The sequence below is a fragment of the Cygnus olor genome, chromosome 14 (assembly GCF_009769625.2).
Source record: "Cygnus olor isolate bCygOlo1 chromosome 14, bCygOlo1.pri.v2, whole genome shotgun sequence".
In the NCBI taxonomy this organism is placed as follows: domain Eukaryota; kingdom Metazoa; phylum Chordata; class Aves; order Anseriformes; family Anatidae; genus Cygnus; species Cygnus olor.
The window spans coordinates 10662869-10689760 of record NC_049182.1 but is presented as its reverse complement, the minus strand read 5'-3'; the positions used below and the strand labels follow the sequence as shown (position 1 = coordinate 10689760).

The 26892-nt window shown below is 52.0% G+C and overlaps 1 protein-coding gene across 3 annotated transcripts in view; it reads right to left on the bottom strand.

The window, feature by feature from the left end:
- NEURL1B (neuralized E3 ubiquitin protein ligase 1B) overlaps positions 1-26892 on the bottom strand; it is a 128723-nt gene that overhangs the window by 8927 nt on the left and 92904 nt on the right. For 2 of the 3 annotated variants that reach the window (XM_040573932.1, XM_040573931.1), the window contains exon 2: positions 574-1134. In XM_040573932.1, coding sequence (XP_040429866.1) covers positions 574-1134 — 561 coding nt within the window. Of the gene's footprint in view, positions 1-573; positions 1135-25619; positions 25741-26892 lie in introns of those variants that run through there. The other variant, XM_040573933.1, reaches the window with a different exon arrangement.

The window sequence follows — 26892 nt, the reverse complement described above, 5'->3', positions numbered from 1 at the left end:
CGTGCAGTGATGCCCATGTGGAAGGGAAGGATAAGTCAGGTTACGTCTGCAAACATGGCTTGCTGAACTGCCAAATTAGGTGGCCACCAAGGCCGAGAGCTCAGAGAGGGGCTGGGGAAGGGTGCCAGGACACAGATGGGGAACGGGTCATAATTTTCCAGTGGACTGGCAGTAGCTGGGAAAGAAAAGGGAAGCCAGAGCTGCTTGTCTTTGTCTCTTCGGTCCCTGGGACCGTGCTGGCAAGCAGCACCACGTTTTTCCATGCCATAGCAGTACAGCTAGCTAAGTAAAAGCTGGGGAAAGTTACATGTAGAGATTTCCATCTAGCCCATCACACAGCTGCTATAATGCACAGCCTTAGCACTTCCCATCACTGACATCCCTGAAACGTACTGCTTTCTGGATCCTCGCTGCTGCCAAAAGAGAAGTGATTAATTTGATGAACAAAGGCAAAATTAGTTGTTCTTAAGTGTCCCACAGAAGCAATCAACCAGAGAGAGCATGCATTTTCTCTCCATGAAGATGCCACTGTGGAAAGAGCAACGAGCAGAGCAAGCCCAACTGCACACTCACCTAGTATTTGCACTTCGTGGGTAATCCCGTAGACATCTATGAGCGCCCAGAGAGGACTGGAAACTTTAATACCACAGTGAAACAATATCGGCTCCTCGTCGTTAATACTGTAGAAGACTCTCCCATGACGGTCCACCCAGAAGGCCAAGATATTGTCCCTGACGGCGAACCTCTCTGGCAAAGCCTTGGCCCAGTACCCGGGCCGGGTGACCAGGTCGGGGCAGGCGTACTTTGGTATGTCGTCGGAGCTCATCTGCGAGGGGTCGTGGATGGTGAAGCCGAAGCGCAGGGCCCCGCTCCAGCCATGGTGCACGGCCACCAGCTTCAGCCTCACTTTCTCGTAGAGGTGGATGGGCCGGTTGGTGAAGGTGACCCCGTTACAGAAGCTGTTCCTCCGCGTGGCGCGGCGCGAGTGGGCGTCCAGTCGCACGTTCTTGCCCTTGGCTTGGGAGTGGAAGCGCGGCGGCTCTGTGACGGCGAGGACCGAGCGCCTCTCATGGCTGCTGTTGGGCAGGCTGTAGTAGGGGCGGCTGGAGACGGAGCGGGTCTGGTGGCTTGTGTCTGCGGAAGAGAAAACAGCACCCAGCATGAGGGCTTGGCCCCAGCCCCGCGTTCACTCAGCCCGGGAAGCTCCGCTGCGGGCTCTCCCCGGGCGGCGGCGTGGCGCTTTGCACTGCTCGCTGGGAACAGGGCTATTTAGTCTTAAAATGCTGTGCTCGGCCACAAGCTGCTCTTTGTTCCAGCAGCTTGGCCCCCAGCTTTATGCAAATATAAGGCAAATGTGGCTCCTGGGGGCAAAGGCTAGGCAGCTTCCCTCTGCACCCTGCGAAGTTGGGCAGAGAGCATCCTTTTGTTCTCGTCAGATGCATCCTCCTGCAGTCGGAAGGGCCTGATGCTGTAACTGTGGCTCCCCGTTTCCTATTTCAATGCACGTGTTGTTAAATAATCACGTTGGCTGGCTGGGGCCAGATTCCCACAATCTCTGAGACTCACGCATGTTAAGATCAGAGGTGCTCAGGATGAAAGGCATACCTCGGGTTTTTGTGCAGCCACCGGCTCCTCTGTCCCTTAATTTTGTAATGATGAACATTGCTTTTGAGCAGTGCACACACCCAGACATTTAGCAGCTGGAGCACTCCCCCTGCATCACCAGTGTGTTCTTCCAAAGCTGCCAGCCTAGCCCCTGGTTCGGATACCAGATCCAGCAGCCATAGGAAGGAACAGTTCATCCCGCAAAGCCTCGCCTTTACACACAACCTGCCGTTGGAGCTCAAAGCTCCTTATAACCGACGCTTGTTTGCAGCTTCGCAGCACCACAGATGGCGCAGAAATCCTGCCGCCCTCCCTTTACAGATGGGAGAAGGAGAATTTATGAGTGAGATCTTGCAGCATTTCAAGTCAATAGCAATTTCGAGACCGATCTCAAGAAAAAGCAGATTTGAGGCCTAAAGGGAAGTTCACAGAAGCGTGAAGCAGGAATGAAAAAAAAAAAAGAAACACTTCTAATCTTAAGCCTTAGCTGTAAGTTCCCCGAGGCAGAGATGCTCCCTCCTGCACAGCCCCAAATGCAGTGGGACCAGGCTGCCCTGCGACCACCACCACGGGGCTACCACCACTTCGGCTGGGACCATTTCAGCAGGAAAAAGCCTACCGGGTTGGGCAGCGAGAAGCTGGGGCTTGTGTTCATGACCGGCATCAATGAAGGCATTTGGGAAGTAACCGCTGTCTTTGTGACTGCAAAAGGAGCAGGGCAGGAGCTGGGCACTGCATTATCCGTCTGCGACAGGAGCCGAAGAGCTAAGGCTGGAAGCTCCTGCTTCCACTGAGCAAACGGGGCAGTCCTGAATTACGACAGGAACACGCAGTGGCTAAAGAAAAGGGCCTTTGTGCGCGCTTCGTTCGACCCGCACGTGACTGTGAACCGTTCATCCTGCTGTACACGAACGTGAGCAAACACGTCCCTGCCCTCGTGCCTGCGGGGCCTTCACCCCTCCAGCGCCAAGGGCAAGAAGGCAGCGATCTGGGGGAGACGGGCAGGAGGGGGCCCCCGGCTGCTGCATCCCGTGGTGCCATCCTCACTGCCACCTGCAGCAGAGGGGCTGCGGGAGCCCCTTCTCCCCCCAGTTCCCAGCAGAGAGCCTGGGTGTTTGCCTCCCAAAAAAATGAGGCACAGAAGATGGCTGCTGTCATCACAGAACCACCCTCAGCTCACCTGGGTGCTGCTCCACAGGGCTGCCTGCAAATGGTGCCGGCAAGCCGTACCACCGCGGAGGAGCCACCGCTCTTCTGGCTGTGCATGCACTCACCTGCTCCTCCTGGATGCACGGGGCCTTCAAGCCGCTTAAATTATTAAAATTATGAAATTAAATTGATCTTAACGTTAGGCAGAGTTTTAATTTCTGGCAGTGCTCCCAGGACAGGCTCCGAGGTGCCCACGCGCAGGGGGCTGCCGGCAGGGATGGCGATGGCGCACGGAGGACAGAGGGTGCAGGGGGCACCCCCTTCCAGCGCTGCTTCCCATCTGCCCTGCCAGAAAGCAACTTCGGGCAGTGTTTGGTTTTATTTTTGTTTGTTTTTTTGGTGTGTTTTCTTTTTCAAAACAGGAAAGCATATTGTGAGTAAACAATAGGAAAGCCTCCCGAAGGAAATTAAGGGATAATTTATTTATAACGCCGTTCCCCCTGCACGAACACCTGGCGGCTGCCACCAGCACTAGAGCCTGACATAACCCGAGGCAGGGGAGGCACAGCTTTCCCACTGAAACCCGCTCGGCGCTGAACTTGGGCATGTGTTTTACTCGTTATGTACCGAAGGGGACGAGGCAAGCTCAACAGGATGTTTGTGCATCTGAATTAGCCTCATTTGCAGCTCAGCTTTCACGGTTTGGCTCGCCTTTCAGTCCCTCTGCTAGTTCTCTAACCCCCACTGAACCTCCCCTCTCCTGCCTGGGCTTTCCCACCCAAAAACATGTCAGAGGGGTAATGACAGCCAAACCCAGGGCAGAAACGCCACCCGCTTGGGGGCCCAATGCTATGCTGGGCAGTCAGGAGCTACGCCAACTCCTCCTTCAGCCCTGAGGTTCCTACAACGCTCTGAGCAAGTCCTTTCTGCTCCTTCTGCCTCACTTCTCACTAAAAGAGCATTCCTCCAGCCTGCGGGAAGCCAGGAGGATCCAAATGTTGATGCTCTCAGATGCTGCAGTCCCTGAATCATCATTCAGCCCCGGGTCATCGGATGGCACATGAACTCACTGGGCACCCCCAGGTGATGCCCTGTGACCCCATCCAGTGTTTTGCTGCTTTTCGTGCTGGAGTTCTCTGCTTTTCCTTCCTACCCTCACCAGCCGCACACGACGCTCAGAGCCTTGATCTCTCAAACACGAGGGGGACTTCAGAAGATGGAATGAAAAAGCTGAACCGAAGAATTAAGAAGGGTGCAGGCAGGGCTTCTCGCTGACACCCGACGCAGACACCCTGGCTGGAACGCAGCCGGCATTAACGGCCACATCCTCGCGGTGTGACACGGGCTGGGGCTAATGGGGACCCAGGCTCCCAGCTGTGTCAGCGCACATCCGAAACTTCACCTGCTTCCCAACAGCCCAGCACGTTCGTTTCTTAGGTTGTGCTGACCTTTGGAGAGGTTTTTTTAACAAACACACACTTTGCATGTCAAAAAGATACAGCAGGCAGACCCTGGACAAACTCCACATATGTATCACGGTTCCAGTTCTAAAAATACACATTTTTTTTCACCCGTTTGTTCACAGCATCAGGTCTGCTGCAGCACAGTACTCCCCCTGAGAGCAGCAGGTGAAATTCAGAGCGAGAGCTCTCTGAAAGCCGCTGCTGTGCAGGGCGCAAGGCTGGGCAGCTGGCCGGGAGCTGACCCCAACGCTGCCCGACCCGGCCCCATGCACACAGACCAGCAGGGCGGCAGGAGCACTGCGAGGAGGAGGAGGAGGAGGAAGAAAAGGCAGAGGAAGAAAAGGAGGAGGGAGAAAAGGAGGAGGAGGGCACCGTGCTCCTGGTGCGCCATGCGTAAATCCCAGGTCTGCACTGACTGTACAACCGCTGCATCAAGAGACATTTGCTGTGACCCGTGTCCCTTTCCTTGGGACCCACGGATAAATCCGTGACAAATGAAGCGCAGGATCACGGGGCAAGCAAGATACGGGTCAGCCGGCTGCCGAACAGGAACACGTACAGGATATAACAGGATGTAAGGGGAACAGCAATCTCTGGGAGCGGTCCTGGTGGCAGCAGCTGGCAGAGCATGGCACGTCAGCATGCCACTGCCGTATGGTGTCCCGTGTTGTTCATATGGGGAGAGAGAAAAGGCTGAAGGGTGTTATCAATCCACTAACGCTCACTGCACAAGAGAAAGGGAACCCACCCAACGCCCCGTGTCTTATCTTTATGGCCGCCGCTCTATCAGCAGCATTATGACTTTTTCCTACTACAGTGGATAGCTGGGGCGCCGCTGCAACAACCCCGTTGAACATTAAACAAGCCTTCTGGAGAGCGGGGGCAAGGTGGCTTTTGCTTTCAAGCAAGAAAACCCCAGCAGGCCGGGACGATGCGGTCACGTTTCGTGCACCCATCACACGCCAGCAGTTCCGCCCTCGCGGACCGAAAGGCGACCACGGTGCGGCAGGAGCGGGGTCCGCGCCGCGCTCGCCCCGCTGCGCGTTGAACAAAGCCCAGCCCCGTGCTGCCCCGGCGCGATCTTATCTGCTGAGAACAAGAGATAAAAATCTGTTCACATATAAATTTAGCCCACTGCCTAGACGGTATGTTTTGCTGGCGGTTGGGTTTCGTGTTTTAATACAGAAAACGTGTCGGAGCTCTCTGGGAAGTGCCGGCTTTCACGTATTCCACGCTCGGCGGGGTGAGTTTGTAGTCAGGCTACCAAAGGCACCGCACGGCTGCTGCATGAGACCCGCCTCGTTTCCAGACATCCTGGTGGTTCAAACACGCGCCGATTGGAAAACACAACCGTACAATTAATAAATATCCCCATTTACATTCCTGTGGTTTGCGTGACCAGTCCAGAGCCCTGCTTTGACAGAGAGGTCTCCCTGCCTGTGCCTCTAAGCCCAGACAAATTTCCAGCCAGTTAAAAAATCCACACAGCTCGCTTGTGACAGTGAGATAGAAATTGAGGTGTAAAAGAGATGTAAGAGCCTGGAGAGACTCACAGGAAACATGGCTTTGGTGACATTTTCTACAAGACTAACTTGGGAAGGAGGGGAGAGGAGGAAAGACACGTTTCTTACAGAACATAACTACCTGGCGAAGCAGGCACCTTGCATGCCGTGGGGAGCTCCTGCAAATGCAAAGCGCGACCACGCCATCTGAAAAGCAGCAGGCAAAGAACGGTTGCCTCGGCAGGAAAGCAACCCCAGGCCCTCGCTCTCCCAGTTAACTGAATGCCACGTAACGATGGCAGCATCGGAGCCAGAAAACCAAAAGTGCAGCTAAAGCATCACCGTCAACCTCCACGTTGCACCAGCTGGCTCGAAGCAGAAAATAAACCACGGCAGAAGGCCTGTCCCAAGGCCGAAAGGTGCTGAGGCAACCCCTCCGTGAGCGAGAAGCCATCACCCAGCCCCAGGACTCGGCTGTGCAGGAACCTCTCCGAGGCCATGTCCCCACCTGGCAGCTCTGGCACGAAGAGCGAGCGCATCCAATGCTCGCAGCGCTGCCGGCACGTGCTTGTAAGGTCAGGCTCATCCAGCCGGGCTGGAGATCAGCGAAATGTCAGCACATTGTCTCCAGGTAATCAGAAACACGCTCTCTAACAGGGACATATCACTTCTTCATTCCTTCTCTGTTCATAGGTCTTTATGTCTCTTTGCCTTTGTGCCTCCCTACCGTAACAACGCACAGAACAGTTTCCTTCTGTCTGGTACCTTCAAGAGTTTCCACGTCTCGTTATTGCCTTCTTTTATTGAGGCTGAAGGTGCTTGGCCCTTAAACTTGGCTATAGATTTGCTTTTGTTTTAATGAAATAAATCTTTTCATCACCTGCAAATGAAAGAACGTTTAAACAAAAACAAAAACAAAAAACAGAATAGTATTTCCTAATCTGGATCCAAATGAAAAAATACTTTGACCTACAGTTGGTTTTATTTATTTATTTTCTTGCCCAGGTGACGCAGCCAAGAAACTGTCTTCTGGTGGTAAAGGAAAGCAAGCCCAATGCATCCAAAGCCAGTGTACGTATGGCTTTGATGGTGCAGTATTTTCAGAAGAGCGTCTGCTATCCCCCAGGGTCTGCTATCCCAAAATCTTCCGATGGGCCTGCAAGTACAGGGAAGTCCCCTGCACTCCCCTCCGTTCTCTCCTGTTGTGCCTCTCGCTGTGCATGCGTGAATTCTGCTGCAAAGTTGGTCCCATCTTTGTTACGGGTTTTTAGTTCTCCTGCATATAAGTAGCTCTAAGAATATACAGAAGCCAGAGATTAAGCAGGGAAGAAATCTCCTCTCCCGTATTATTAGCAAATCTGGGTCAATGAGTCTGCAACTCTAGTAACAAATTCTTAGACTCGGTTAATGACAGACAGAGCAAGAGCGAGCGGGAGAGAGATGGAGGAAAGGCAGGGTCCGTGGCATAATCCCTGCTTAAGTCCTTCGGTGCGAGCGATGAAAGCAGCTGCAAGATGGATGGGGAGCCTTGGAAGTGATGCCACGGCATGGCCCCAGCACCCAGACCTGTGCTGCTCGGAAGGCCATGCTCAAGAGCCAAAAAAAGAGCTCACAGAGCCTTTGAGGGACGTTGGGGATCTGAAAGTCATAAAATGCGGGATGCAGAACTAGATGAAACTTTTGTCTACTGGCCAAAGATAAAAACACCTTGTCAAAACCAATCGAGCAGCCACTCTTACTATAAATAGCTCTTATTGGGAATGTTTGGACTATGTTCACTAATAAAAAACAATAAATAATAATAAAAGTAAATAAATAAAATAATAAAGCGTATGGTTTCATACACCAAGAGCACAAACCCTGGCTTCTTACTCAATGCATCATCTGCTTGCACAATTGTTCCCTTTTTTATAAAGTTGAGGGTACCGCAGGGAGAGCAGAGGGCTGCCTAGCTCACTTCATCTTCTAATCCTGAGCTCAGAGCACACAGCACAATTTTGGGAAGCGATCAAAAGCTCTTAGAAATAAGCAGTGGACATCTGTTTGAGCAACTCCGCAAACGGTTCCCGACTGCTGCGCTAGGAGACTAAATATTTTCCAAGTCTAAATGCTCAGCTTGTCAGTCAGCAATTAAAGTACGTATCGTTAGGATTTATTATTTTCACTGCTCTCCAGGAGCAGACAACACAGCGCAGGACGAGGCCGAGAGCACCAAAAGCCCCAGCGCTCCAGGCTGGGCAGACGGGGCTGCGGGAACAAACTCAGCCGGGGACCCAGGTGGGAGGAGAGGGGCAGAGGGGTGGAAAACCCTCGTGTTCTCCGCAGCCGTAGGGTTCTGCTTTGGTTTACAAAATGCATGCAGAAATGGGCTATTAATGTCTAACCCCCATGGATTCACAATGCTACACTGTTTTTTTCCAATGGCTGTTATTTCGGGCACGTCTGGAGCCCGCTCCCACCCTCCGATGAATCACTTCTGTGAAACGTAGGGCATCGTGCTCACTGCCACTTAAACCCCGCTCAGAAGGCCAGCATCCAAGGGTCTCTCCTCTTTCAGCAGCGGTTCTGCTGTTATGCCACGCACCATTTTCCTTGTGCATTCCCAGCCTGACTCGAGGACAGCCCCACGGCACCGGTGTTGGGGCGCTTCCGTCTCCACTGGCTGCTCCTACAGCCGTCAGAGGAGAGGACTTTTGACCATGCAGCATAGCTCAAATACAGATTTTTGCAGATATATTCTTAATATCATGGGCTGTTGTGCCACCGGGGTCTGTCTCACAGACACAGGCTGCAAACACAGCCTAAGTGCAACCCCAGGACCCACAGCACATCACCAGTGGGGCTGGGGGGCTGCTGTGCCCGCAGGCTGGAGGACACCTTGTGTCTGCGGGACACCCCTCGTGTGTTACTGGTCATCACACTGCGCGGGATCCTCCTTAGAGTATACCTCACAGACTGAAAAACAAACCTGGGTTTGTCTCCTTGTCCCCAGCTTCTCTCCATTCATTAATTCCTGGCTTCCGAGACTTTTTTTTTTTTCTCCTACAAACAGCATGAACAGCTCAGAAATGTTTCTCAGAGCGATGCTCTGTATTTAAAACCCATCGTCCTGAAGCGGTGTTTTCTTTCCCCGAGCACGGCAGCGATCTGTTGAAGAGTTAGGAGAGCATCTGACGGGCGTAATTGCTGACACTGAAACTCTCCATGCCCCCAGCATCTCCCCTCTCCACCCGCGCAGCACGTAACGACCATTAATGCAGGCAGGCTCCCTCCTTCCACCAAGTCCCTTTCCTTCTGACCAGCTGTACCAAGTCATCTGCACGGGGGATTTATAAACAGTGACCATCTCGTTCCAGTGTTAATGGCTTTTCATGAAACTGGAGAATGAAATGCGTTCCCTTTCAATATCCTCACAGCAGCGATTTTATTCCATCGCGGCGTTTCAACCCAGGGCTCATGGAAAGAGTGCTGTAGCTTGGCACATCCTTTCCACCTACCCATCAACGTGCGCGTACAGCACAGGCAGGAACAAAAAGGGGGAAAGAATTTTGTTGTCCCCGACGCAGGAAACCCACCCATCCCCTGCAGACACACCGAGAGGGCAGCTTGTGACACAGGAAGAAAAAAAAAAACCCACGTGAAGAGCAGAAGAGGTGACTGAGCCTAGCTTTTGGTCCCATTGTTCTCTGCAAACACCCTCCAAGCCAGTGCTTACATCGCCTTCACCACTCTCAATCCGGACTGTACACGATTTACACCGATTCCCTCCCAAAAGCCCGCTGGAGAGGGGCCGGTGCCTGAGCCAGGTGCCGTGGGACCCGTGGAGGCGCTCTGCGAGCCGAGGGCGCCTTCTGCTCACGGTGAAAACGGGAGGAAACTTGCTCGTGAGCACCGAAATGGTTCGCAGACAGGGCTGCACGGGAAGAAAAACTGCAGATGAAGAGCGAGCTCGGTGCAACGTTCCGGGAGCAGAGAGGAGAGCCGGGCCATTCATTTGGGCCTTCAACTTTTTCCAAGAAATGCTCATGATAAAGGGAACAAACCTCCTATTTTTCTTTGCTTCGAATTTCTTACAGAAGCCGCTGCCGTCTTTATCTCCTCTCCACACAGCAGTTGTAAGGTTTGTTTTTTTTCTGTGTGTGTGGTTATTTTTTTCCTCCTAATTACAACTTCTCTATAGACAGAGGACAGGGAAGAATTCAGTTAAAAGCAAAACCGACGGAGCTATTTTAGTCCAAACGGGGATGGATAACCAGAGAGCCATTAGACATAACAGTGGCACCCATAGCGGGCTTTTGATCTGTCCTAAGGGAGCCGCAAAACCACAGGGAAAGGGGAAAAAAGGCCTCTAGGAAGATGTTCCTTCCAGCAGCCCTGCTCCCAACATGGTGCAGCATTTTTAAACGCTGTCCATAGTTCCCTTTGTATTTACACACAGTTTAAACAGTGATCTGGCAGAGAGAGGGGAAAATGCTCTGGGAGGAACGCATGGCTGAGGAAGCTAAATAAAGAAGTGGCCAGGTCTTCAATCATCCTATATTTTATATATACAAAGGCTGTGATTCCACTAAGCTTTTCAGAAACAATATGTAAAGAATCCAAAACAGGGCAAAGGGATGGGAATAACTGGTTATAATTAAATGGGGGTGGGGGGGTGGGGGGGGAAGCACAGCTCCTCCGCTCTGCCAGGAGAGCTCCCCTGCAGGAATCACAAGGCACAGAGGGGATTTCGGCGGTGGGAGCTCAGGCTGACTACAGGCAACCACACGGTGGGGCTTCGGATGGGATATGGCTGGCAGGTCCAGGAGGTACACTCCAAAAACAGTAGAGATTGAGCACAAACTGCAGCCTTTTATTCCAGACTCTGACACCAGGCTGATATCAACCGACCCCTTTCCAAGCCATCCGAAGGGCCGGCGAGCATCACATCCCAAGCACGTCCAGCCCACGGTGCAGCAGCTTTCCATGCTCACGGCTCGCACCCAGCGCTATCATCCTTCCCCGGCGTTCCCCCGGTGCGGGTGTTTCTTACCCAAGTGTGCACTCCGTGCTTCCAGCGAGGTCACACGAGCATCGTTTTCTGGGCTGCAGCTCAGCAGTTTGTGTTCTCCCACTCCTTACAGTTTCTCCTTCCCTGTCCCAGCACTTGCTGGATGTTTCAGTAGTTGCTCTAAGTTCATTTCTGCAGCACGGAAATGCACAGGGGAGGGCCCTGCTTGTCCACACTGTTCTTGTTTCTTCTTCCTTCACCCCTGTTTTCTCAAGTCATCTAATGCCACAGCAGCTTTCCATGATTTTTCTGATCTCATCGCAGCTGGAAAGCAGGCTAATTTGTTAATTATTTTTTGAGTTTTTCCATCCAAGCTAAGGATTCTTTTCCCTTTTTTAAATTTATTTTTTATAATGAGTCTTCCTTGCCTCTTTTTGCAATAGCTTTTTTTTTATGGCAGTGTTCCCAACTGTTCAGATCCTGTTCTTTACTTGAAGACAGAGGCTGGGTTTAACCACAGCCCCAGCAGGACTGGAGAGATGGGTTCAGCAGAACAATGAACTTCAGCTTTGTAGGAAAAGCTCCTGCAATGCAACTGCGGATGGTCACAATGTCAGGGATAAGGAGACGTAGTGCTGGAGAATCCTTTCGGATACCACAAGCAATGTAATTCTGAATACAAGGAATAGCTGGCTTTGCTCAGTACAGCATGATTCTGCAGTGTTTTACTGAATCTTACAGGTCTTTTGCTGAACATTTGACCTTCTCGTCATAAACATGCAGATGGGACCTCACCCCGCTAATGTACAGTCCAACCTGCACAATTATTGTACATATATTGCTGGTTATTTTAGTTAATATTCAGATGAAGCTCTAGCTTTTTCTAAATACAAGGCATTTTCAGAAATAAAGCCAGAAGTCTTTAAAACAAAACAAGAAAGGAAAAAAAAAAAAAAGGAAAAAAAGGAGAGTTCTTTGCTGGTCCAGAAGTAGAGGAAAATGTTCCACTAAAAAAGACACATCCTTTTTTCCTGGGTTGAAATTTTTTGAAATGCATAGTTTTCTGCTGTGCTACAAAGCCAGTTTGAGAGATGACGGGTGGTTGTGTAACACTTGGCTGTTGCATGGCTGAGCTGTGAGATCCTTTTCCACGGTATTTACAGGAATTAATAAGAGGAAACAAGAGACGCTTCAAGACATTAAACTGTCCAAACAAAAGAAAATACAGTCATACCATTACTGGACACACAATGACCTCAGCCCCTTTCTCCAGCTCAAATGTCTTCAATTATTTCAACACAAGAAGGATTTGAGCAAGAGAGGTTTATTTTTAAGCCTCCGTGTCAATCTTCTTAACGCCAGCGGGATTTGATCCCAGCACACCTCAGTCAACATTTTTCTCCCGTTGCTTTCCCTTTGTGGCGCCGCAGCCAGCAGACGACAAAGTCAGGTGAAGCGCAGAAATCCGGAGCTGTGAGACATTTCCTTGCACTGCTGAAGATAAAAGCCAACTTTTTTTTTTTGGAAAAAAAAAAAAAATAAATAAAAAAAGGCCAAAGCACTTTGTCGCTCCCTCCCTCAGAGGAAGGAATCGCTCCCAAGAGATGGGAGCTAATGTGTGAATTATCCAGCAAACAAACGGCCCCGCAGCCTCAAAAGTGATCGCAGGCGGACGCTTGCCTGGCAGGGGAGGAGCAGGCAGAGCAAAGCACTGCTTTGCATCGTGTTTTCCCACCTTTTTGAAGTGGAGCTTGGACCATCATCCAGCAGAGCATGCTCAGTCAGTAACTTCAAAGAATTTGCCACGGAGGTGCGAGCTGCTGTTGTTTTTATGGCTGGTTTAAGTTTTTTGTATTCTTCCTAGATCACTTACACTGATAAAATCCCACTGTACAGTCACCCAGCACACTCCTTACTAACTATGGAGTTGAAAATTTTAGAAATCCCGATCGAAACAATACAAACAGCTGTCCAAAACCTCTGGTTTCCACCCAGATGGCTTTTGTTTCAATTAGCAGAATCAAACTTTAATTCAGAGTCAGTCGCTGGCCCTGTTTGGATTTGCTTGGAAAAACACACCTATAAATCACAAGTGAGAAACTGTGGAGGGAAAGAATTTGTTTCTCTTTGGGTGGTTCATTTGGTTAGCTTTTGTTGTTGATTTTTTTTAATTTTTTTTTTTTTGTGGAGCACAGCTTTATTACCAGACAAAAGCTCCACAATGGTGTGTTGACAGCTGAGAGCCTCTGCTGGTTCCGGCCACAACAAGCCCAGGCAGCGGCACGGCCACGCGCTGTCCCGCGGCTTCTTCCAAGCACGTGGCACCATGCTGCGTGACGCTCCCAGGGACTTCTGAGCTGGAAACACGTGGAAAAAGGGATGCCAAATTTACAGAAAGACCGAATGCACCAAAACGGACCCACGTGGGGGCTCTCCCCCAGCCCCGAGTGCTCAGGACGCCTGGTGTAACTGGTGCCAATGCTCACAGAGCAGCGTCTTGAAATACCCAGGCTGCTCTCGTTCGAGAAGTGGTGTTGAGAGCTCCAAGAAAACCTCTTGTAAGCAGCACGTCCCCTGCAGTGACCCGCTGCTGGCAGAGGAAGGGGAGCGCTCGGCTTCCCCGACACCTCCCCGCGCGTCCCCCCACGCCCGCCCAGCCCCTGCCAGCACATCGAGGAATTGGCTTCAGCTGAGCCGGATTGCACTCGAGATGTCTAAAAATAGCGTTGAAAATCATCTCGATGGCAGTGGCCAACGTCTGCCCTGGCACAGCTCCGCCGGGGAGCGGCGGTGGCCAGAGGTGACGTTGGTGGCGCCGCTCCATGGAGGGCTTCCAGCAGAGGCACGCGCCGCGCGGCCCCCCGCAAGGTGTGCTCGCGCCTCGGAGCGTGCCCGCGCTGCTCCCGGGGGACACGCAGAGCCGGGCGCTTGCCGTCCGTAGCCAGAGAAGCTGCCGGAGCTGGGAGAGGTGCTGGAAGTGCTGGTTCCCAACGAGAAAGCCCTCTCGTTAGCACCACCGCAGTGTTTTTTTAAGACAGAGGCCAGGACCCAGGACCGGCAAACCCGTGAGCAGACCAGCAAACCCGGCGCATTGGGGGATGTTTTTGGCTCTGCCCCCTGCGCACGGAGAGCTTGACAAGGCCAAGACAGCACCGTATCCTAACACAACCCTTTAGGTTTCTCCAGGCCACCCAGCGAGGCAGGATCAACAGCAGAAACATTCAGTGACTGTAAAGCACCAGAAGCCCTCACCTGGCCACAAGCGGTGCCACAGGGCCACACGAAAGCTCCCCAGCTGCGTGGCTTCCTGCGCCCGGAGAACCAGTACGCGAGATGCTGCCATAGGGCACCTTACCAGCTCGAGGCGGTGCCCAGCAAGGAGGGGGGTGACACCAGGACACCCTCCCTGCTGTGGCACCAGCCACGACACATCCTGCTCCAAGCCACTGGGGAGCCCCCGTCCTCTGGCACGGGGACAGGAGTCCTGCAGCGCTGCTCCCGGCCTGCATCTGTGCCTCCGACCGTGCCCATCGCTTCATCCTTTTCATCTGCCTCATGTCGACGCCTCATTTCCCTTAGCCCTAACCGCTGACTTGGAATAATTTCTGCGTGGGCAGGGCTGGCCCGTGGCATTTGGGATGGGGAGATGGCTCCCTCCTCTTTCTTGGTACTAACCGTCCACTCCGGAGAAAGCCTCGGTGCAGCGCACGCACCCAGGGTGGCAGGGGGCCAGAGAAAGGACGGAGCTCAGCCAGCAGCTCTGCCCCGAGCATCCCCCGCAGTCCTGGGGTCACTCCCCAGGTAGTGCCACATTTACACCCCACACACCCCTCCAAGGTGTGGCGAGCTGTGAAGCACCATCACTCCCTCCAGCACTCATCTTTCATTTCCACAGACAGACACAAGCCAAAAATAATGCTCCCAGCGCCGGTGCTAGCCCCAGGGAGAAAAGGGAATGAAGAAAACAGGGCTTTTGGAAGAGAGTTGGCTTGGTAGGGCAGGTGATGAGTCTGCTGTGATGAATGATGGTTGGAGATGCAATGGCTCCAAAGCGACGTCCTGGCTCAGCACAGGAACAGCAGCACAGAAAGGGAAACCATCCTGGGCACTGACCTACTTAACGCTTCTCCCCACCACCTTGGGTTCATTTAGAAGCTGTTGGAAATGCAAGAGGCAGGGGGCAAACTGGGGAGGGAAAATAAATGGCCACGGTCCAAAGGCACAGGGGAAAAGCTTCTCCCCCCTTCTGAAACTGCCTTGTGGACTCGTACCGTTAAGCTCAAAGGCAAACCTGCGAGACTGGCTAAGGGCTGCTTGACATGGCTCACCGATTGATCCTGCTGGCGTGCCCGCGGGTTTCAGTGTTTACAGCAGTACAGGTTTTTGCACGGCTGTATAAACATTTACTAAATAGGAAAGCATATAAAAAGATGTTTTGAAAATAGTTTGTTTGAAAATGTGAAGCGGTTTTGACCTCCCTGCAAGGAGCATACCTCTGCCCTCTCGGGACGGCCAGCTGAATGCTTGAAGAGGGTGGAAGAGATAGTAAACATCTCCGGGGAGCTTGGAAGCAAATCCTTATTTTTGTTCTGCTTCTAAAGATAGCTTTTAATATTTCTAAGAGCAAGAGAGATTTCACAATAAACACGGTACCTTGAAACCCGGTTTTGAAACAGGGCTAATTTTTAGTGCAAAGAATTTTTCAAAGAGAAAAACGCGAGCACTTGGCTGAAGTGACAAACTCCAGCTGCTTCCCATGGGGCCTGCGTTTCAGGGAGAAAGAGCTTCCCGAGGTGTTTTACTAAGCACCCTCGTCAGGCAGATGAGCCTTATTCCGGGTACCAATTCCCGAAATGGAGCAGAGGGAAGGGATTTCCCAGTTCATCCTGGGAGCCTCAGCAGAGGAGGGAGCTCAGAGCCGCGGGGATCCCCAGCCCTGGCACCCCCATAACGCAAAAGGGAAGGAACCTGCAGGGCTGTTAGGAAGTGCTGAGAGCCGTCACAGCTCTTGTTTGGGGGAAAAAGGGACTGTTTCGGCCAAGTCCTTAATTACGAATATCACGCCAGTGAAGTTCTGAAGCTTGGTTCGTGATTACCGAAGCTTTCCTTGTTGTTCTGCTCAGCACAATCAAACTCTGCAGACAGCATCTGTCAATCTGATCATGATGTCGTTAAATGGGGGAGAAAGAAAAACGCTGTTCCCTCTCACCTACAAAGAAACTGTCTGTGCTTTGTAATTTGTTGCCTTCATAAATTTAATTTACGTGAGCTTTCCTTTCTAGATTTGGCTGGTCAAGTTAAACCATAAAGATTATTCATGGAAAAGCAACCATAGCTGGTTACTAGGATACAAAAAATCGCTCAGTACATTTTTCCAATGAATAATCCCAGCAGAACACACACCAATTCAATAAATTATGATTTTCTCTTTCTCTTTTGAATAAACAGTGGGGTTGCAGAGGCATTTCTTGGAACCTTTTAAAATAAATTGGTACCTTAATTTCTATGCGATAGCAAAACAAACAGAAGCGATAGCCCGGCCTTGCAGGTGAGCTGCATCCTTTGTCTAGACATGGAAGTTATTTTGGAAGAAAGCAGGGTGCAAACGGACAGCAGATCCATTATTGCCAGTATCTGTGTGCCGACGCTGGCATTTGGCATGCTCACATGCCTTTTCGAAGCAGGTAACGTAAGCAGTCGACTGAGCTCTTTTGGAAGAAGACATTCGTGTTTCAGAAAAATCTCTCATCCTGCACAATTCTATGTAGACAAAAGGTCTTACATAAAAGAGCTGAGCCTACAAGGTGAGGCGAGAGAGAAGTTTTCCTACATAGGGTGGCGGCTGCCGAGCCGGTCGGTAGGAGGCCAGCACCCCCACAGCAGCACCACGGACGGGTAAACACCGATCAAAGTGCGGGCTGACCACGGCTGCCCGAAAGAGTCTGTCACTCAGACCTTTCTGGAAACACCCCCCAAAATCAGGACATTGATTTTGGATACTTAACGGCATTTGGTCTTTCTTTGTGTGTGGTTGTATTTTGCTTTATCCCCTAGTAACAGCAAGCCCCAGGCACGACTCAGTGCAGCCTGCTGTTCAAGGCTGGGGTATTTAAAGACACGCTAGAGGGTCTGTTGGCTAAGATCAGTTGTTATAAACTTTAACTGAGAAATTTCCTAGAAATTCTGACTTGGGAAGCATCTGTCCTTCTCACCCTCTCCCTTTGATCGCATCGGCAGCACGAGCAGTGCCGTTATGCTGCTGGCAAACCACACGGCGATTGCTATTTAAGATTCGCAAATCCGATGCCAGGGTGAAGATCTGCCTCATCTTCTTCAGAGGACATCTCCCTCCCAGAAGACGTCAGCCCAAACGCCTGGTGGGCTGAAATATTTGCAAGCCCTCTCCAGTGCAATGGGAAAGGCAGCTCCGCGCGCACCAAGCCCCCCCTCTCTGCGCGCCCGCTCTCGATGCTCAGCTTTTGGGTTTCGCCCCTCACCGCTGGCAGGGCCTTGCTGTGCCGGGCCCATTCCTGCACCCGTGTCCCCAGCCCAGCTGGCACACGGTGGCATCTGCCATGCTCTGGAGCAACCCTGCTGCAGACCGGCAGGTGAAAGTCAGGTCCTTGAAACACTTTGTGCAGTTTGTCCCTGTGAACCCGCCGTATGAAAGTTATCGCTGCTTTGCGAGCCAGCACAATGGACACCGCGCGATACACCGGGTAATGCTCTTTATCACCAAACGTGAAGCAACAGCCAGCTGGTAAATGATTTCAAGGTTTGGACTTAGAAACCCTTTCACTTTGCAGGATTGGGAGTTTTGGATAGCATGCTGGGGAAAGCACCGCCAAAGAAGAGCCCCTCGCCGAGGCATCCCTTGGGCGCAGACACCGGCAGTGGCTCCAAGCCCACCCTCACCCCCAAGGGCCCAGTCCCGCTGATGCTGCTCCCAGCTGGTGAGTAACAAACCTGCTCAGTAAGAGCTCCAGTGACCCAGATCGCCCCAGTTTTCCCTACTCCACCAAGACTTTGCTTTGGCGTTAATCATCCGGCTGCCTTCTGGAAAGCACGTGCTCCGAGCCCAGCCCTGCCTCCTCCCAAACACCCCTAACGCGCCGCAGCCCCGGTGGTCCCCTCCTCCTCTCAGCAGTGATTCTGGCCACCGTCAGGACACCAGACCCAGCAGATCTTTTGCCTGCCCCATAAGGTCAGCCTGGAGCTGAGGCACAACCGGGAGCCCGATCCCGCTGCTCCCACCAGACGCCAGCCTCGGCTCTGCTCAGGCTTTCTGTTACCAAAACCAGCTCCATCCAACCGTGTCAAGGCCAAGGCCCCAAGAAACAGCCACCTCCCCTCATTAGGATTTAGGCTTTCAACATCAGCATCGCGCCCAGTAGGTAACTTCTGAACTCCACTCCATAAATTACAGAGCACGTTACGCTGAGCAGCCGGTGCCCCATTGAGACCACAACAGATAACAGGCTGAGAAAAGCTGTTGCCACAGCGTTAGTTATCGCTGAGGAAAGAGAGATAAACCTGAATGAAATTATTTCATTTCTGCTGCCGAGTGGGATATTTTATCTTTTATCTCTGGCTTGTCAAGCAGGGTTTGGCAGATTTAACATTCACGTTATGGAGGAGGGCAAAAAATCAAACAACTATTTTCTGTGACATTTGGAAACCTGATGGAAAACTTTCGCTCAGGGAAATTCTCTCTTGACTGACTTCCCTGCATTATTATACAGGCTACGAAAAACAGAGGTTTGCTTTTATGTGGTCTATTTATTTCTCCCACGTAGCCGTAAGACACGATGCCATCAGGGGCGCAATCACAGGAAAACAGGAGTCACAGACAAATGGGTGGTTAAAAGAGGACAATTCCTAAAATACAGAAGTCTCATTATTATGTAAATACCCACAGCAAAACAAGAAAACGAAACCTGTTATGTGCATGTATCTAACTCTACAAGCACGAACGCATCCATTTTTCTCCCTTCAAAGAATCAGTAGCTCTTAAAAAATCCTAAATGTGATTTCCCTGCCGTACCGAAAAGCTTTGAAATGCAGTTAAATGGCTTTTCTTTAAAGAGTCTTCCTGTGTAATTCCAGCAGCAAGCAAGAAGTCGTTCCGTATGTTCTGATTCAGTTTCTTTATGCCAGTGCTGCTGGTGTAGAAAGAAAAAAAAGGCACGGTTTTGCAGGAGCAGGGAAAGGGATGGGGTCTGCTCCTCCTGGTGGGAGACCTCTGAGCTGCTCCACGGCCAGAGGTCTGAAAGAACGGGAGACAAAAAACTCCCGGGAGCAAAGCGAGCCCTGCTTACACAAAGCAGAGGAAGATATCTCCCTGGACACAGAGGGAAAAACAAATTAACAAGCAAGAAATCACTTTCCCCTCCCTCACTCCGCCCCGAAGCCCTGCTTCATCTGTTCAGACAGCAGGAATTGAATGTTCCAGCACTCGGTGCCTGAGCCAACAGGGCAGCCAGGTCTGCGGAGCGGAGCTGGCACAGGTATCCTGAGATACGGCTTTCGGGCAGATGTCTCAGTGCTAGTGATTCATGCTTTTTAACATATAGGGGAAAAAGAACAGAGCCAACAACAAGATGGGGAACAGCGCAGAGAGAACAGCATCTCCTCCCCACCAAGCGCGCCCTCCCCGTGGCACACACCTGCCGGAGGGACGGCCCCAGCTCGCCGCTGGCAGCTGTGCTGCATCTGGGAAGGCCCCCGGTGGGATGGGATGGGGAGGTTTGTAGGGAGGTGGCACTACCTAAGGGCATGAGGGCCACCGAAACAGGCACGTGGGCCACGGACAGGGCTGGCCCCTCCGGGAGGCAGCAGGCGAGGGATGCCAAGGGCAAGGGTGGAGAAACTGCCTGCGTGAGAAGACAAAACAAAATATGGAAAGGCTCCTGCAGGAAAACTTCCTCCAGCTGCCACGGGCAGAAAAGCCTCCCCGAGACTGGACATGGAGGCAGCTCCCTTCCGACAGCCCCTCGGGCTCCCACCTCCTTGGTAAGGTCTGCCCTGCGGGTACGGTCTGCAGAACGCTCTGCCAGCCACGCGGTGCCGCGCCACCAAAGGAGCGTGTGGCCACGGAGCTCATCAGGAGCCGGGAAGGTGCTCGGCGTGAGTCCGCCCCGAGGTTCGGCTGCCGCGGCAAGAAGCAACAGCAGGAGCGGCAAGCCAAGAGCTCGGGGCGCAAGAAAGGAGAGGAACGAAGGGGACGAGGCAGATGGGAACCGAGGAGAAGAGATGGAGGAGGCTGCGCACGCCTGCCCCGCAAGGAGGCTGAGATGAGAGCTGGCAGGCGTTTCAGGGGTTCACACCTGGCCTCATCACTGTGCAAGTAGCCACCCCAGCAAACAAGCCCCCGCTCTCCCCCTGCCGGGGGCAGCAGATTTGCTTCCCTGCTCCGCTCCTGAACCCAACCCAGCCATCGCAGTGCTCCACCTGGGGAAAGGCCGCTCTTATTTTAGCCACCAACCTGCACAGATCGGCTCTGCAAAGAGTGGGATGCTGATGAGAAAGAAAACGTTTCCTTTCAAGGCAAACTGTGCAGAAGGGCAGCGACTGTCCGAAAGTGCAACTTGGAAACTGAATCCAGTGGGGCTAAGGAGGACCAAGGTGCTTATCTTCATTCCTAACTGAAAAGTCACTGAACGTGGTACGCGAGGAGGATCCTTACTAGAATGGGAAGAAAAGCACGGCATAAGCTGCCGAGTGACTCATTCTTTTCATGTCAAGTAAACATTAATGCTTGCACATTCAAACTTGACTGTCTAAAATTAAACACCTTAAACACACTTAAGCACCTCCATAGGTTGTCAGGTTTTATTGTGCTGAGAAGCAGCAATTTCCTTTGCCTGCGGTGAGGCCTCTCCAAGAGCTTTGCCTGCAACCACAGGCTTAGGTGTGAGATTCGAAGCTACACCAGGGTCAGGTGGTGACACACGGGTCCCTCTTACCAGCGGCAATTAACCAGAGAAATAAGAGGAAAAAGCGCGGTTTACCAGATATCCTACCTCTTCGTAACGCAATTCCCCTCTAGAGCGTAAACAATAAAACAGAAGCGAAGGCACCTGGACACCACCGTGCAGCATGAGAGCGTAACAAAAGAGCGTACCAAAGCGTGCTCTCGCCTTAATGACACACTTGGCAATGTGCTGCGCGCGTCTGACAGCGCAACCGGCCACGGGGCATGACACACAGCTCCACTTAGCACTGCCTCCCTTGAGAGGTGATGTCTTCCTGGGCTCGAGTGTCGCTGTTTGTACAGTCTCACCAGCCTGGATCCAGTGGCAGCGCTGAATTAATCACGCCAGTTGGCTGTGGCACATTTTTGGGTATGTGCTGTGCAAGGCTGGTTAAAGATAGTCCTCAGTATACGATCAACCAGTTCCAGCTCTAAATCACCGTGAAGGCTAAGCAGTTTCACAGGTTTCCTTTTGAAGAGTGGAAAAGCAGAAAGCTACAAAAGAAGCAGTGAATTAATCTCTTTTTTGCACTTCTGTGACCTTTTTCCTGGAGATGCTTCATGTCTGCATGTTAATTAATTAACTCTCATATATCCATGTGAGCCAAACAGTGTTGCCTGCCTCCTTTAAACACAAGACACCATATGATAAAGACACTCAGGGGTGACGCAGGGAGTCAGCAGCAAAATCAGTGACAGACTGTGGAAACCTCAACTCCCAGACTGAGAGAGGCAGGAAAACAGGCAAAATGGGGCTGGTACTGAGGCAGGATTAACACCTGTAATCTTGGAGCTGAACCAAACCCAAAGCAGAAACTGGTCTGAACAGATATCTTTTTCACTCAAACCAGAACAACCTGAAGTGTTATTTTGTACTTTTGTTGAGGTCAAACTGGAACCAAACCAGAAACCTTACCGAGCTGATTCCCTGCTGACAATACCGAGAACTCCTCCTACAGCGTATCACTAGCAACTAAAGGGGGAGGAGGGAGGAGAGAACAAACCTAAACAAAAATGCTTTTTGTAAATGTGATTTTACCCCCTGCAAAAGGCAGATAGGTCTCTTTCCACTAAATGGACTTCATACTCCTCTCATTCAAAAGAAGTACATACATTATGACAACGGGCATCAGTATACTGAAAAGGACACACAGAAATGTCAGCTTTTACCCACAAGCTAAAAAATCCCGCTGCACTGACCATCGCCATTTTGCAGCTGATTGAGAGGTGCGAGCATCAGCCTGAAAAAGGTCGAAACTTGGGATTTCTGACTTGCTGAGAAAGGGTTAATTATTAAAAGCATTGTTCGTAAGAATGCAAAATAATTTATAGCAAATAAGAAACTGAAGCCATTTCTCCCAGAACAAGCCCCATTCTCCTTCGTCTTTGCCAGACCCAAATGCCACTCATACTTGGTATTCCTCGCAGTTGTGAGGAAGGCTGTGGGAGAAGCGCTGCAACCAGATCCCAGCCGGATTCTTAAAAGGGAATTTGGCTCCTTTGTCAAATACCAACGGCCCTATTTGGGCCAGGATCAACAACTGCATCCCAACTGCAAAGCCCTTTGCTCACGCCCTGGCCGGCGAGTGCCTCCGGCCCTCCCTGCCCTCCCGCGGCAGCAGCTGTCCCCTCTCCACCACCAGGCCACTTGGCTTCCCGACGCTCCCTAGATGTTCCTCCTCACTATCTCCCGCACCTTCCAGCCCCATGTAAGGGCTTCTCCGGGTCAGGGGAATTTTAACCTCTCCCAGCCTGCTTGTCCTCAAGTACCATGGAGTCTCCTGCCCTCGTCTAGCTGCTAGCCCTACCGGAGGAAAGCAATTAGCACGGAGAAATTCGCACCACCCACAATGGCTGGGGTGCGGAGGGGCGTTGCTCGTCGACGAGCTGGCTCAGGAGAGCAACTCCTGTACGGGGCCATGACAAAGCATCGAACAGGGGCCGTACAATGCAGTGCACCCACCGCCGCCATCGGCCCGGCCCGCAGGCCAGGACACGTCCACGTCCCTGCAATGCCGCGCGCCTCGTTTATCTCTCACCTGTAGGAGACAGGAAAGCGACGTGCCTCAATACCCAAGAATTCGCTCTTGCCCAACCGCCCGCCCGCAAAATGAGCGTGAACAATGGGCAGGGGGGTGAAGGAGAGGGAGGCAATAAAATAAATAAAAGCGAGCCGCGTCCAAGCGTCAGCTCCCGCACCGCGGCCTGCTGCCGGCCTGGGCTCCTGAGGGAGCTGCCGGAGGGCGAGGAGCGGCCAGCCCGGTGGGGACGTGTCACGTCCCGCTCAGCTGCCACCCTGACAGCAGCGACTTCCACCAGCACCTCAGGACCGTTGTTAAGCACATCTGACACATCTCGGCTCCTTTCCACTCCAATGCCTCCTCAACCGGTTCAAATATAGAAGCTGCCTTTCATTAGCCCCGGCCTATTACTCATTTCAATACCACTCCGGGTAGAAACCTCACTGCTAATTTGACAATGCCTTCATCCATTGTGTGCTAACCATGAGATACTTGGCAAACACGGGGTTCCCAAGCTCCCGATACAGATTTCTGCCCCACCGATGGCGTGTGCTCTGCTATCGTTGAATGGAAATGTGGGCAGAGAGGATTTAAAGATGCAACGAGTGCCGAAAGCCTCTTTGAATAAATCTGTATGTAAAAATGAGTTGAACTGTGCTCAACAGGATTTAAAAATTAATTCCACTATTTGAGGAGAGTATTTACATTTATATAGAAAACCTGAATTGTTGATTGTTTGGCTTTTTTGGGAGCCTAAGGATGAAGGTCCCTCCACACTTTCTCTACATCTGATCAGAAAGGAAAGACATTTTCCACCTTCACCTATTTATGGTGAACAAAATAACAAAAGGAGAACAACATCTGTAGCTTTCTACAGTTAATCATTTTAACGCAACAGGTAGGCAAAGCTAGTTTGGGGGAGTTTTATTTTTGTTTATAAATAAACTACTGACGCACATAGGGCAGGGGAGAGCAATTCCTTTGTTAGTTAAAACAAGAGTGAAAATGCAGTGCTCAGTCTGCCAGGGTGAAAAAAGAGGTGCACTTTGGACAAAAAGAGAGGAAAGACTTAATTCTGATTGATTATCTTTGAGTAATTCTAAACAGCCATAGCATTTATAAATAGGATTTCATCCAACCATTCAGTCTGCTGGAAAAACTTTACAATTTTCAAGATGACTGTTCCAAGAACAGCCCTAAACCTACTTCCCTCCCTAATGACATTTGGCTAATGAAAGACAAACAATGTACCCAAGAAGATCAATATGAAAAATTGCTGAATTCTGTCCAACTAGACAAAATACATTTATATACTTTAAAATTGCAAATGCCCATAATCTTTTCTGCAGTCACAGGCTAGCAGCTTCTTTTGGCTATCGTTACCCCGTAAGAACTGAACACGGCTGAATTTGAGGAAGAGACACGCTCCCGGTATCTTACAGCACATTAGCAAACAACGTTCAAGTGTCCTGCGTGGGTTTGCGCAATTTGACAAATGTTTGCAAATGGACTATCCCCAGCAAAGCAGCGCTCCACAGACGGCCTCCACCTGGCAGGACAGGACTGCGTATTTCTAGGCCACCAGAACAATGCTGGAGTTGGGAGGTCTGCATAAATCAAGCCTTAAGTTTTTTCCATCAAACTTTTCCTCTTTCTCAACGACTTTTAGAAGCACCACTAGGAACCCTTTAATCGCAGAACTGCGGTACAACTGATGTCATCCCTTTTTTTAACTTCACGTGTGTAAGGCTGTGCAGAGGGAGGCTGCTCAGGAGATACTGCTCTAGCAATAGGCAGAAGGGCTGGTACAACTCAGCCTTCTGTAAAACAGCTCGCAGCTAGATCCCATGGCCAGCAGGTACAGGTATTTTGTCTTTGGGAAGGTCTAGCGTTACCAGGGGAACCTCCCCTGACCCGAGGATATAGCCCTGGCTCTCTCAGGTTTTTTGCATACGTCCCTTGACATTGCCTCCAGCTGAAAAGCTGACCCACGAAATGAATTTTCTCCAAGGTCACGCACGCCTTACAACGCCGGTTTGTGAGGTATTTAAAAAAATGCAAACTTCCTTATTGTGAAAGTAGCTGATTTCCCATTTAAATGGAACGGAAAGCAAAAGATGCATAAGCTTGCAACTAAAAATCTAATCACAGGTTCACAGCAAACCCACAAGCCAGAAGCTTTCTTTTGTGCCTTGAAGGTCCCAAGTACCCTCTCTTTGCAAAGACAATATACGGCACATCCAAATGCAAATCTATTCCTCTCTTTATTTCTATATTCAGCTCCCTGGCTGATTACAGGGAGGCATGTGTGTGTGTGTTCAATAGGTCCTCCTGCTTCTTTAAATAAGTTTAATAATACCCTTTTTATTTATGGGAGCCCAAAGTACAAAGGATGCAAGGCAAGAGCTCTGCAAGAGCAGAAAAGAAAAGCAAACTAGCTGAAGACACAGGCTGGCAAGGGCTCCGCGATTCAAAACTGTTGATCCTATAGCGACCAACTGCTTTCATTATGCACCGGTTCTCGGAGGGGGAAAAAGCCCAACAATTACGAACTTGCAAAGGAAAGGAACCCGCACGCCTCCCGTGCAAGGGCACGCTTGGCTAAAAAGGCAGTTTAAAACCAGGGCAGGCTAGGAAATATTCGAGACCCGCTTTCACACACTTTTCCTCCGGTGACTCTGAACAATGTCCTCCTGCATTAAAAAGTTGCATGAAAAAAAAAAAAAAAGGCAGAAGAAGGGGAAATGCAAAGCCAGCCGCTCGGAGGGCTCACCCGGGGAGGCAGGGCAGCACCGGCCCGGCCGCGGGAACCCCTCCGGCGGCGGCCGCAGCATCCCTGCCGCCGATCCCGTCTCCTGCTCGGGGCCGCAGCGACCCGCGGCCACCCCCCAGCCCTCCCCGGAGCCCCGGCGGTACCTGGCAGCGTCTTGTGCACCGTGTTGCCCATCGCTCCGCTCGGCGGCGCGGCGGAGCCCGGCGCTCCGCAGGGCCATGGACAGCGCCCGCCTCCCGCCTCCCTCCTTCCCTCCTCCCTCAGCCGCCGCCGCTTCCCTCAGCGCCCGGCCCGGCCCGGCCCCGCCGCCCCCCGCCCCACACAGCGGCTCCGCCCCGGCCCGGAGCACAACCGAGCCCAAGCGAGCCGAGCCGGGCCGAGCCCCCGCCTCTCACCGGGGCTGTGGGGCTGTGGGGCCGCCCCGCCGCCGGCCCCGCTCCAACCCGGCTGTGAGGGGGCTGGTTGGCCCCGCAGGGCTCCGCCACCCCCGGGACCCCGCTTTGTGCCGCAGGGAGAAGAATAAATGGGGGCTGTGGAGCGGGAGGGCACGGGTGGGTGATGGAGGTGCTGCCCCGAGGGGTCCCAAGGACTGGGGCGCCCCCCATCCCCGTTCACTCCCTCATGGGGTGGCCTTGGGTGAGGCGCCCCGCGTCGCCCTGACACGGCTGGGGCCTGAGGCCAGCCTTGTGCTGGCAAATTCGGAGCCCACCGATGCCATGGTGACGAAGGACACCCAGTGCCAGCGAAATCGGCCTTGTGATTTTTCCATCTTCCAGTCTCAGACATAAAAGCAAGTTCGTAGCCCAGTTAGAGGAGAGCGAGGGGCTCCATCTTCTTGCTGGCCCCACTGAGGGGTGATGGTGCCGAGCCCTTCTTCTCTGGCACTGCTTGCTTACTTTTAAAAAGGGGGCAACGGGAGGGTGGGAGCCACAAAATGCACTGCAGCCACCCCACTGGGTTGGTGCATGGTGGTGGGGAAAGGCCAGCACTTCCCATGGCAGAAGTTGCCTGCACGGACTCGGACATGTCCTGGGACATAAAGTGGAAAGGGGGAGAGCCAAGCACCAGCTGCTCAACGGCCTAGCAGAGATCAGGCTCTGATCTATTGCAGGCAAAATAAGCTAGAATAACAAGCCTTTAATCCCTAGATCATGCTGAATGGGTCAAGTATGGCTCAGGAGATGAGAGGGGACAGAAAAACCTAATTTCCACTATTTTGTGCCACCATATGGATTTGTTAAAAATGGGATTATCGAACGAGACACCAGCAGCTGTTCTTAAAAGTGCTTGCACCCATCTGCTGTCGTCTTAGGTTAGCATATGTCTCCCGCTGTCTGCAGTGCCCCCAGCACCAGAGCCGGTGCCACAGGGCAGGAGCTGGCGCACTGCGCACAGCGCTGCCCCTCAGGGACACGG